At 45.1% G+C, this 13317-nt stretch overlaps 1 protein-coding gene across 2 annotated transcripts in view; it reads right to left on the bottom strand.

The window, feature by feature from the left end:
• Window positions 1-13317, bottom strand: part of col16a1 (collagen, type XVI, alpha 1) — a 367062-nt gene that overhangs the window by 142306 nt on the left and 211439 nt on the right. For both annotated transcript variants that reach the window (XM_072548617.1, XM_072548616.1), the window contains exons 24-25: window positions 9007-9129; window positions 401-445 (exon numbers count right to left, since the gene is read on the bottom strand). In XM_072548617.1, the coding sequence (XP_072404718.1) occupies window positions 401-445; window positions 9007-9129 (168 nt within the window). The remainder of the gene's footprint in view (window positions 1-400; window positions 446-9006; window positions 9130-13317) is intronic.

Raw genomic sequence — 13317 nt, 5'->3', positions numbered from 1 at the left:
ATAAAACACAAGAGATGAGGAAATTAACAAATCATAAGGAGGATCTAATTAGATTTAGTACAAGTAAAAATAATGCTGATGGGAAACTCAGGAGATAAAAACAGATGAATCTATGGGAGCAGAAGAATTCATGAATGTGCCAATTGTTTAACAAATGATTCCCTGGAGTTAGAAAATTGTTAATGTCACTCCATTATTTAAGAAGGTTAAGTGAGATAAACCAGATATTATATATAGGCCAATTAGTTTAACATCAGCTGTACAGATGGTACAGGAATGTACTATTAGTGGTTGAGTTACTGACACTTGGACAAATGTGACCTGAATACAGCCAACCAGCAGGAATTAACAGGTAGAGGTCACAGTTAACAAACCTCAGTGAGCTGATTCAGTGACTCACCTTTTCTCCCTTGAAGCCACGTGGACCTGGTGCTCCGGGCTGGCCCTGTCCAGAGACAGTATATATTGAAAGATGATTTATCACATTGTCAGTATATCCCAAAGCGTAACATGGCCCGTGAATTACTTCTTCAAATGCAATTGGAATTCTTAATTAATTTTCTTCAGGGAAGGAAGTCTGTCATCCTCACCTAGTCTGGCCTACATGTAACTCCATACACACAGCAATATGATTGAGTCTCAACTGCCCTCTGAGATGGCCTAGGAAGACACTCAGTTGCATCGATTGCTACAAATTCTCAACAAAGAAATGAAACTGGACTGAGTATTTGGTATCAATGTAAACTCCAAAAAAGACAAAAGCAGAAACAACCTTGTTGATGCTGCAAAGTCAACCTAATATCTTGGGCAAGTGCCAAAATTGGGAGAGCTGTCTCACAGAGTAGTCAAGCAACACAGTCATACTCATAGATTGACACCTAACAGACAATGTTCGAGACATCACCATCCCTGGATATGTTCTGTTCCACCAGCAGGACAAACCCACCAGAGAGGGTGGCACAACAGCATACCGTTGGGAGGAAGTTGCCTTGGGGGCCCTCAACATTGACTCTGAATCCCATGAAGTCTCACAACTTCAGGTTGAACACTGGCAAGGAAACCTCTTACTGACTACTACGTACCGTTCTGCTTCAGCTGATGGATCAGTACTTGTCCTGCTGAACAACAGCTGGAGGAAGGACCAAGAGTGGTAAGGGTGCAAAATATACTCTGTGTGGGGGATTTCAATGTCTACCACCAAGACAGGCTTGGCAGCAAAACTATTCATCAAGCTGGTTATGTTCTAAGGGCATTGCTGCTAGACTGGGTCTGTGACAGGTGGTGAGGAAACCAACAAGAGGGAAAAACAAACTTGACCTCATCCTAGCCAATCTGCCAGCTGTATGTGCAACTGCCCATGTAAGTATCAATAAGAGTGACCAGCACATAGTCCCTGTGGAGATGAAGGCCCACCTGGGACTTTGTGTTGTGCAGCATTATCATTATCACCATGCTGCATGGGACAGACTTCAAACAAATTGAGCAACCCAAGACTGGGCTAACATGAGGCACAATGACTCATCAATAGCAGAATTGTATTCCAACACAATCTGCCACCTCATGGTCCAGCATATCCCTCACTCGACCATTACCACCAAGCCAGAGGATCAACCCTGGTTCAATGGAGAGTGCAGGTGGGCATGCCAAAAGCATCACAGGTCCCAGTCTTGAACCAATTTGATTCACTTCATGTGATATCTAGAAACAGCTGGAGACACAGGTTTTTGTAAAGACTATGGGCCCTGACAACATTCCGGCAATGGTAATGAAGACTTGTGCTCCAGAACTTGCCGCTCCCCTGGCGAAGCGCTTCCAGTACAGTTACAACACTGGCATTTACCTGACAATGTGGAAAATTGCACAAGTATGTCCTGTACGCAAAAAGCAGGGCAAATCCAACCCAGTCAATGAAAGCACCATCATTCTATTTTCGATCAACGGTAAAGTGATGGAAGGTGTCAGCAAATGTGTTATCAAGCAGCACCTGCTCAGCAATAATCTGCTCAGTAATGCCTAATCTGGGTTCCACCAGGTCCACTCAGCTCCTGACTTCACTACAGCCACAGTTCAAACACAGATAAAGAGCTGAGGTGATGCGAGAGTGACAGCATAAGATTTCATAAGACCATAAGATATAGGAGCAGAAATTAGACCATTCAGCCCACCGAGTTTGCTCCAGTATTCAGTCATGGCTGATAAGTTTCTCAATCCCATTCTTCCACTTCCTCCCCTTAACCCTTGATCCCTTTGATACTCAAGAACCTATCTCTATCTTAAATAAACTCAATGACCTGCCCTCCACAGCCTTCTGTGGCAATGAATTCCATAGATTCACCACTCTCTGGTTGAAGAACTTTCTCCTTATCTCCATTTGAAAAGGTCTTCCCTTTACTCCAAGGCTATGCCCTCGGGTCCTAGACTCTCTGACCAATTGGTAACATCTTCCCAACATTTACGTCCAGGCCATTCAGTATTCTGTATGTTTCAATTAGATACCCCTTCATCTTTATAAACTCCATCGAGTATAGACCTAGAGTTCTCAAAGGTTCCTCAGATGTTAACCTTTTCATTCCCGGGACCATTCTCGTGAACCTCCTCTGAACACACTCCAAGGCCAGATCATCCTTCCTGAGATATGGGGCCCAAAACTGTGCACAATACTTCAAATGTGGCCTGACCAGAGCCTTATAAAGTCTCAGAAGTACATCCCCGTTTTTATATTCAAGTCCTCTCAAAATAAATGCTATAATTGCATTTGCCTTCCTAACTACTGACTCAACCTACAAGCTTACCTTGAGAGAATCCTGGTCTAGAACTCCCAAGTTTCTTTGCTCTGAATTTTCTGCCCATTTCGAAAATATTCCATGCCTCTACTCTCCTCACCAAAGTGCATGACCTCACACTTTCCCACACTGTACCCCATCTGCCTACTCTCCTAACCTGTTCAAATCCTTCTGCAGCCTCCCCACCTCCTCAATGTTACCTGTCCCTTGACCTATCTTTGTACCATCTGCAAACTTAGCTAGAATGCCCATAGTTCCTTTATCTGGATCATTAATGTATAAAGTGAAAGGTTGTGGTCCCAACACTGAGCCTTGCGGAACACCACTTGTCTCCGGCTACCATCCTGAGAAGGACCCTCTTATTCCCCACTCCCTGCCTTCCGCCAGACAGCTAACCTTCTATCCAAACGAGCCTCTGGCACCATGGGCCCAGTAGTGGAGTGAAAGATGAGGACTAAGGATAGAAACCCCCAGTCCTCACCTAATACACCATTAACTTATGGATACAGAGCATCATCCTCCGCCATTTCTGCCTCATACAGTCAGAACCCATCAGCAGAGATATATTTCCCTTCCCATCCCTATCGGCATTCTGCAGAGACCATTCCCTCCATGACTTCCTCATTTCGCCCCCCCCCCCCCCCCCCGCAATCAACCACCCTCCGCCTTCCCTTGCTGCTGCAAGAGATGCAAAATCTGCACCCACATCTCCTCCCTCACCTCCATCCAAGGACCCAAAGGATCCTTCCACATATCTGGGTGAGATTTTCCTGCACATCCACACACCTCATCTGTTGTGTCTATTGCTCTTGATGGGGTCTCCTCTACATTGGAGAGACAGGGTGCCAACTCATGGGATGTTTCAGGGAACATCTCCGGACAGACACACCAAACAACCCCACTTCAACTCCTCCTCCCACTCCGCCAAGGACATGCAAGTCCTGGGACTCCTCCACTGCCAAATCCAAGCCACCCGATGCCTGGAGGAAGAACGTCTCACCTTCTGCCTTGAGACACCCCAACCACATGGAATCAATAATGATTTCATTAGTTTCCTCATCTCCCCTCCCCCCACCTTATCCCAAATCCAACCCTCCAACTTTGCACCCCCATCTTGAACTGTCTACTTCTCTGCTCCACCCTTATCTCCAACCTATCACCATCACCCCCCCCCCCATCTGAATCTACCTATCTCCTTCCCAGTTACCCCACCACACCATCACCCTTCTATCTATCTCTCAGCCCCCTTCTCCCCCCACATTCCTGATGAAGGGCTTATGACCGAAATACTGATTCTCCTGCTCCATGGATGCTGCCTGACCTGCTATGCTTTTCCAGTGCCACAATTTTCGATTATGATCTGCAGTTTCTGCAGTCCTCACCTTTTCCTTTATATTACTGGCTAGCTTACCCTCATATTTAAACTTCTCCCTCCTTAAAACATTTTTTGTTGTCTTTGTAAACTTCCCAATCCTCTGGTTTCCCATTGCCACATTACGCTATCCCTGACCTCCCTGGTCAGCCATGGCTGCCTTATTCTCCCTGTACCACGCTTCTTTTTCATTGGGACGAATTTCTCTTGTATCTCCTGAATTACACCCAGAAACCCCTGCCATTGCTGTTCCACTGTCTTTTCTGATAGGCTCCTCTCCCAGGAGAAAATGAGGATTGCAGATGTTGGAGTTCAGAGTCAAAAAAGCACAGTCGGTCAGGCATCATCCAAGGAGCAGGAGAGTTGACTATTTGAGCATAAGCTTTTTGTCATGAAGAGTGGGGAGAGGGGGGGTGAGGGGGTAAGGGGGCTGAGCGATCAATTGGGGCAGGTGGTAGGTAGCTAGGATAGCAATAGGTAGATGAAGGTGGGGGATAATGGTAATTGGTTGGAGTGCAGGGTAGAGCAGATAGGTGGGAATGAAGATGGACAGGTAGGACAGTTTAAGAGGGTGATGTTAAGTTGGAAGGTTGGATCTGGGATAACATGGGGGGAGGGGAGATGAAATTGATCCTGATACTGACTCAGGCTCCTCACCCAGTCAGTCCTACCCAGGTCCTCCCTCATGCCTCTGAAGTTGCCTTTATTCAGCTGTAATACCTTTACCTCTGATTCTACCTTTTTCCCTCTCAATTGCAGAGAAAATTCAATCCTATTATGATCACTGTCTCCAAAGGGTTCCTTCACCTTAAGTTCCCTTATCAAGTCTACCTCATTGCACAACACTAACTCCAGTATTGCCTGTTCCCTACTGGGCTCCACCACAAGCTGCTCCAACACGCCACCATGTAGACATTCCACAAATTCCTTTTCTTGCAATCCCCCACCAACCTGATTTTCCAAGTCCCCCGCATATTGAAACCCCTGGGATCACTGTAACTTTGTCTTTCTTGCACATCTTTTCTATCTCCTGGTGTATCTTGCACCCCAGCTCCTGATTACTGTTTGGAGGCCTGTACATAACTATATTTTTCACCTTTGCGATTTCTCAATTCTACTCACATAGACTCTGCAACATCTGACCCTACTTCACTTCTTACTGTTGATTCAATTTCATTTCTTACTAATAAAGCAACCCCACCCCCTTCTGCCCACCTGCCTGTCTTTTCGATAGGCTGTATATCCTTGAATATTCTGCTCCTAATCCTGATCCCCTTGCAGCCATATCTCCATGACGCTCACCACGTCATAGCTGCCAATTTCCATCTGCTCCACAAGCTCATTTACAGTATTCCTTATACTGCGTGCATTCAGATAGAACACCTTCAGTCCTGTATTAACCGTCCCTCTTCTCATTGTCATTCGTTTGCCCAGGGTGATTGAAGTTTGATTGCTAACCCTTTCTACACACTGCCCTATTTGCTTCTGTGCCAGTGATTGTAATAATCTCTCCTGAGTTCTCTACTCTTACCTCCTCCTTGAATTTGGGTTTTCTAATTTCCCCTATGACTGAACCATCCACACCGCACCCCCCCACCTCCCCCCATCCCCCCATCCCCCCACCCCCCCCATGGTGCTACATTGAACTGAGTGTGGCATCAAGGAGCCCAAGCAAAACTACTCAATGGGTATCAGGACAAACTCTCCACTGGTTGGAGTCAAACTTAATACATAGGAAGATGGTTGTGTTTGTTAGAGATTAGTCATCTCAGTTCCAGGACATCTCTGCATGAATTTGTCAGTGTCATGTCCTAGGCCCAACTATCTTCGGCTGCTTCACCAATGACTTTCCCTCCATCATAAGCTCAGAAGTGGGGATTATCACTGATAATTGTGCAACGTTCAGTACCATTCGCAACTCCTCGAATACTGAAGCAGTCCATTTTCAAATGCAACAAGATCTGGACAAGATCCAGGCTTGAGTGGACAAGTGGCAGGCAACATACGATCCAAACAAATGCAAGGCAATGATCAGCTCTAATAAGTGAGAGAATCTAATTACCATCTCTTGACCTTCAATGGCATTACTATCACTGAATCCCCTACTATAAACATCCTGGGAGTTAACATTAACCACAAACTCAACTGGACTCTCTGCATAAACATAATGGCTACAAGAGCAGGTCAGAGGTTAGGAATATTCTGGACAGTAATTCACCTCCTAATTCCCCAAGACCAGTCCACCATCTACAAGAAACAAATTAGGAGTGATAGAATATTCCCGAATTGCCTGGATGGATGTCGCTCCAACAACATTCAAGTAACTTGATACCATCCAAGACAAAGCAGTCTGCTTGATTGGCACCACATCCACAAGTAGCTACTCCCTATGCCACCAATGCTCAGTAGCAGCAGTGTCGAAAAGTGTGGCACTGGAAAAGCACAGCAAGTCTGACAGGATCTGAAGAGCAGGAGAGTCGATGTTTTGAGCATTAGTCCTTCATCAGGAATCTGACATTCCTGATGAAGGGTTTATGCCCAAAACTTTGAATCTCCTGCTCCTCAGATGCTGCCTGACCTGCTGTGCTTTTTCAGCATCGTACCTTTCGATTCTGATCTCCAGCATCTGCAGTCCTTTTTCCCAGTAGCAGCAGTCCACACCATCATCAAGGTGCATCTCTGAAATTCACTGTGGCTTCTCAGAAACACCTTTTCATTGCATGACAACTTTCACCTAGAAATTCAAGGGCAGGAGACACATGGGAACACCACCACCTACAAGTTCTCCTCCAAGCCACTCATCATCCTCACTTGGAAACATATCGATCATTCCTTCTCTGTCTCTGGATCAAAATCCTGGAATTCCCTCCCTAAAGGCATTGTGGATCTACCTATAGCCTGTGGACTGCAGTAAGTCAAGATGGCAGCTCACCACCATCTTCCCAAGGGCAACAAGGGAAGGTCAATCAATGCTGGCTCAGTCAGCAAAGCCCATGTTGCATGAGTGAACAAAATAAAATGAGATAATGTTGGGGAAGGATGTGTACAATCCAAGATCTACAAACCAATTAATTAAGAAATATAAATCCTCAGTAATTTGTTGAAGTTTTTCATTTTGCACTCTTCAGAATAATTCAAACGTTTTGCAGTTAGCTGTCAGTCATCATTCATTGGTGCAATTTCCATAGCTATACCTCAACCAGAGTCCACTTGGCAACCAACCAGCATTCTCCTCTCATACAAAGTAAACGTTGCTTTCCCTTTACTTTGATATTTGTTGAGAATTATACAAATGATTGTGCCAGAGAACTTACAAAATGTGTCTTCTTTTTAGCAACATTTAAATTCTTTATGACAAAATGAGTATTGATCTGATTTGATTTGGTGATGTGAACTGAGAGAGGCTCTTATGGTGCACTGGAAGCAGCTGGGTTCAAGTCCCATGTGCTCCACAGTTTTGTCATAACCTGTCTGAACTGAGTGATCAATGTTAATACTGGAACTCAAGGCCCACTATTCCCACAATTGCCATAACACTTAAAAACCTTTTGCAAATCTGCAGAATTCCCCAATTTACCTTTCTTTTAGACCTAGATTGACATAAAGCATGAATCAGGTTTCTGCACTGAATGAAAATTACTATTTATTACACTTAAGTAAAATGCTAGCTGTAGGCAAACAATTATAAATCATCAAGATATAACTCTACCAGTTTAAACTCTAATTTCCTCATAAACTTCCCAATACACATACAGGCAGACAGGCAGGGAATAAAACATAGGTGTTACAGACAGAGGGAAAGTCTGGGAAAGCAGCTCAGTTTTAAATGTCCACGGGATTTGCTGAGATGATCCTTTTGTTGATCGGAACTCTGCCTCTCATTTTTCATTTTCCAGATTCTATCATTTTTTTGCAGGAAGAACCTGGTGACTGTTTCACACTTAGAAAGGTCTCTGACTCATTAAATAAGTCATGGCTTACAGCAACTGGAAAGTGGAAATAAACTGACTATTTTCAGGCTTGAGATGCTTTCTACTCCAGAGCATAGATAGTTTCTTCACCACAAGAGATCCAATGGTCTACCAAAGTACTCACTGCCCCAAGCTGTTCAGTTACCTGGGAGCCAATCATGCAGTATTGACAGGCAGAAGGCCTTGTCATTGATAACTGGCTATTAGTCTACAGGCCAATCAGCGACTTGTTATCATCGAACACTCCACTCATACATTCCATTTGGCTTCAGCTCATGACTGCCTGAACTAGCAGCTGTGTAAACAATACTTACAAAGAGTGCCTGGTTCCTTGCATTTATAAAAAAACTGTAGTAATTCTTCAACGATCTTTGTTATTAAAACAGTTATTTTCTCACTTCTGTCCAGGATCAAAAGCACGAAGAAATGAAAAAGTATGGTCTTTACATCGAAAGTATCCATAATACTTGGGAGGTTATTTCCATGTTGGCAACATTTATTACCTCTTTGACTCAAACTTACTTTTCTTTCATGGGATGTGATCATTGCTAACAAGATTGGTATTTTTTTAGCTATTCCATAGTTGCCCCTGCACTGAATGACTTGCTCAACCCTTTCCTGAGCTTTTCCATTGGTGTGGTCTGGAGTCACTTATGAATCAGAGTAGGTGAGGATGGCAGATTCCCTAAAGTTAACCTGATCAGTATTTATGACAATCAAAGATATTTTCAGCATTACTATCGAGACTGGCTTTCAAGCTTTTATGAATTACAATCATGCTGTGTTAGGTTCGAATTCATGTCCCCAGAGAACTTACCACATCCTCTGGGTTACCAATCCAATGTCATTAGCACTACGCCACCTCCTCCCCCATACTCACATGTAGTCCAGGTTCTTGAACTCCCGGGGTTCCTGGGTCACCTTTAGGGCCAGGTGGTCCGGGGATTCCCACAATGTTTCCAAACTCGTCAGTGAGTTCTGGACATATCTTGCATGAATCGCCCTTTGTTACAGAACAGACGTGAAATGCTTTATATGTGCAGCTAATTCCGTTTCTCCCAGCTTCTCCAACAATATAACAGGGAATGATTTTACAGTCGCTCTAATTGCCTGTGTGCAGGCATGCTGAGTACTGGTGTTCTTGTCACATTGAAGAACTCTTGGCAGTATTTGATGCAGGACCCTCTCAATTCTGGATTTAGTGGTGCTGGAAGAGCACAGCAGTTCAGGCAGCATTCAAGGAGCTTCGAAATCGACGTTTCGGGCAAAAGCCCTTCATCAGGAATAAAGACAGTGAGCCTGAAGCGTGGAGAGATAAATGAGAGGAGGGTGGGGGTGGGGAGAAAGTAGCATAGAGTACAATTGGTGAGTGGGGGAGGGGATGAAGGTGATAGGTCAGGGAGGAGAGGGTGGAGTGGATAGGTGGAAAAGAAGATAGGCAGGTAGGACAAGTCCAGACACGTTATGGGGACAGTTACTGAGCTGGAAGTTTAGAACTAGGGTGAGGTGGGGGAAGGGGAAATGAGGAAGCTGTTGAAGTCCACATTGATGCCCTGGGGTTGAAGTGTTCCGAGGTGGAAGATGAGGCGTTCTTCCTCCAGGCGTGTGGTGGTGAGGGAGTGGCGGTGAAGGAAGCCCAGGACCTCCATGTCCTCGGCAGAGTGGGAGGGGGAGCTGAAATGTTGGGCCACGGGGCGGTGTGGTTGATTGGTGCGGGTGTCCCGGAGATGTTCCCTAAAGCGCTCTGCTAGGAGGCGCCCAGTCTCCCCAATGTAGAGGAGACCGCATCGGGAACAACGGATACGATAAATGATATTAGTGGATGTGCAAGTAAAACTTTGTTGGATGTGGAAGGCTCCTTTAGGGCCTTGGATAGAGGTGAGGGAGGAGGTGTGGGCGCAGGTTTTACAGTTCCTGCGGTGGCAGGGGAAAGTGCCAGGATGGGAGGGTGGGTTGTAGGGGGGCGTGGACCTGACCAGGTAGTCACGGAGGGAACGGTCTTTGCGGAAGGCAGAAAGGGGTGGGGAGGGAAATATATTCCTGGTGGTGGGGCCTGGTTGGAGGTGGCAGAAATGTCGGCGGATGATTTGGTTTATGCGAAGGTTGGTAGGGTGGAAGGTGAGCACCAGGGGTGTTCTGTCCTTGTTACGGTTGGAGGGGTGGGGTCTGAGGGCAGAGGTGCGGGATGGATACGAGATGCATTGGAGGGCATCTTTAACCACGTGGGAAGGGAAATTGTGGTCTCTAAAGAAGGAGACCATCTGGTGTGTTCTGTGTTGGAACTGGTCCTCCTGGGAGCAGATCCGGCGGAGGCGGAGGAATTGGGAATACGGGATGGCATTTTTGCAAGAGATAGGGTGGGAAGAGGTGTAATCCAGGTAGCTGTGGGGGTCGGTGGGTTTGTAAAAAATGTCAGTGTCAAGTCGGTCGTCATTAATGGAGATGGAGAGGTCCAGGAAGGGGAAGGCGGTGTCAGAGATGGTCCAGGTAAATTTAAGGTCAGGGTGGAATGTGTTGGTGAAGTTGATGAATTGCTCAACCTCCTCGTGGGAGCACGAGGTGGCGCCAATGCAGTCATCAATGTAGCGGAGGAAGAGGTGGGGAGTGGTGCCGGTGTAATTACGGAAGATCAACTGTTCTACATAGCCAACAAAGAGACAGGCATAGCTGGGGCCCATACGTGTGCCCATGGCTACCCTACTTTCTCCCCACCCCCACCCTCCTCTAGCTTATCTCTCCACGCTTCAGGCTCACTGCCTTTATTCCTGATGAAGGGCTTTTGCCTGAAGCGTCGATTTCGAAGCTCCTTGGATGCTGCCTGAACTGCTGTGCTCTTCCAGCACCACTAATCCAGAATCTGGTTTCCAGCATCTGCAGTCATTGTTTTTACCTCGTTGATTTGGACCCCTCTCAATGCCAGGCCCATGGATCTGATTCAAATATTCAGAAACAAGGGAATCGCGCCCGTCAGGAGACCAAAAGCAAGATTCTTTGTTCCCCACATTAAGAGACCCCTGCCGCTTGCCGTAAATGTAGATACATTACCCTCTGCCTCTTTGTGCAAGTCACTAAACAGATTAATGATAGATAATAGGTAAATATTAATAATAGATTAATAGCAGAGGTCCTAGCATGGATCCTTGCAACACTCTTAGCTTCCAGTCCATTATCTAATCCTCTACGCATGCTAAAGATCACACTAACCGCTTGCATGTGGGTTAAAGTCAGACCAGTCATGATCCTATTGAATGGTGTAGCAAGTTCAAAAGGCCAAGTGGCCTACTATTGTTTCTTGTTCAATGTTCGTTTTCTTGTGTATGAATTTCTTGTGTCACACTTTCTTCAATGTATTTTAGGATTCCAAGCTTGTTACATTTACTGGTGTCCCTTTAGCTATCTACTTATTTAATCCTGAAAAAAATTCAAAGATATTTGTCAGAAAGGATCTCCCTTTAGTAACACCATGTTGACTTGTTCTAAGTTTTGCTCAGTGCCTTTATAAGTCTTCCTTAACAATGGAGTCCAGCATTTTCTTGATGGTCAGGATAACTGGCCTGCCATTCTGTTTTCCCTCCACCTCATTTTTTGAATATTGGTCTAATATTTGCTAACTACCAATTCGTGTGATCCACTCCAGAATCAAAATGATAACTAGCTCATTCACTATCTCTGCAGCTCTCTCTTTCACTATCAGAAAGTGTTGGCCATGAGGTCTTTGGGAATGTGTCCGATTTTAGGTCCTGCAGTTCCTAATGCATTTTTACTCTGTTGATGTTAGTCACCTTAATTTTCTCACTCCAGTTAGCCTCTGGGTTACAGTGTATTTCTGGGATGCAAATTTTGTCTTCTGTGCAGAATATTTCTCAGTTCTGGACCCTATTCCCCTTCTCTACTGTGGCAAGTTCCATTTTGATGGCAGGGAACTGACCAAATTTTCATTCCAGCCCAGGAAAAATAACTAATCATCAAGAAGCAGTTGGAAGTCCAACTCTCTCTCTCTATGCCACCATCAATGACTGTGACCCCCTGATCCTACAAAAGTGACAGTCTCTGCCAGATTCTCACATGACAAAGTAATCTGGTATCTATGATGAGGACTGCCCTGTCCTTAAAGCAACTTTATAATGTGTAGATGCTTCCTTGATTTCTGAAACCCTCTTCAAACTTCGAAGGGAACCAGCAGCTGCTTTGTTTATTGGCTGGAATTATATGTCAACATACGCCATGATATGCAATCAGTTAACACACTTTTAACCTATAAATTGCCACTTGTCCTTGATGGGTATTCCCTGATATCTTTGCTTACGTCAACTACTTGAAGCATAACCAAATGAAGTTAGTTGCTTAACCTGTATGGAACTGATTTAACAAGCCACCTGCAAACATCAATTTTCTGATCAATTCAAGCCACAGTGGAATTTAACAAATATCTCAATGCACAATCAAACCAGAGCAGGATTATTTCACAGATTGGGGTTACCTTAGTCTGACAAGAGCTGATTTCAGATTGCAGCAGGTCTTGCCTGCCCCTGAATTTGTATTCATAGAATTATAAAATCATAGAATCCCTAGTGTGGAAGCAGATCCTCTGAAAAGCATTCCCCTTCCCCCAAATCCATGCATTCTGTAAAAAGGAAATCAGAGACCTTGAAAAGTGACTCTCCACTTCTAAGAATGATGCTGGAACTGAGAGGCTGTGATCCATAGAATCCCTAGTGTGGAAGCAGGCTATTCAGGCCATCAAGTCCACACTGACCCTCCAGGGAGCATCACAACCCAGACCGAGATCCTCCTACCCTATCCCTGTAACCTTGTATTTATCACGGCCAATCCACATAACCAGCACATTTTTGGATTGGAGGAAACCCACGCAGACATAGGGAGAACATGTAAACTCCACACAGACTGACTCCTGAGGATGGAATTGAACCTGGGTTCCTGACACTGTGAGGCTGCAGTGCTAACCACTGAGCCACCATGCTGCCCTGACTGCTTGAATGAGTAATTGCTCTGTCAAAAGACAGATCTGTGGAGGCCTGTTTTATATATGGCGAATGGTTCAGTAAGTATACCTGAGACCTCAATATGGGAGATTTGAAACACGGAATCCCAAAACAGATCACTTAGTCTATTGACTGGTCTAATTAATTTCAAGTCCTTACATTTTCTACATAGACCTGCAAATGTTTCC

The sequence above is a fragment of the Chiloscyllium punctatum genome, chromosome 27 (genome assembly GCF_047496795.1).
Source record: "Chiloscyllium punctatum isolate Juve2018m chromosome 27, sChiPun1.3, whole genome shotgun sequence".
Lineage (NCBI taxonomy): Eukaryota > Metazoa > Chordata > Chondrichthyes > Orectolobiformes > Hemiscylliidae > Chiloscyllium > Chiloscyllium punctatum.
This window is presented reverse-complemented; position numbering and strand designations above follow the sequence as displayed.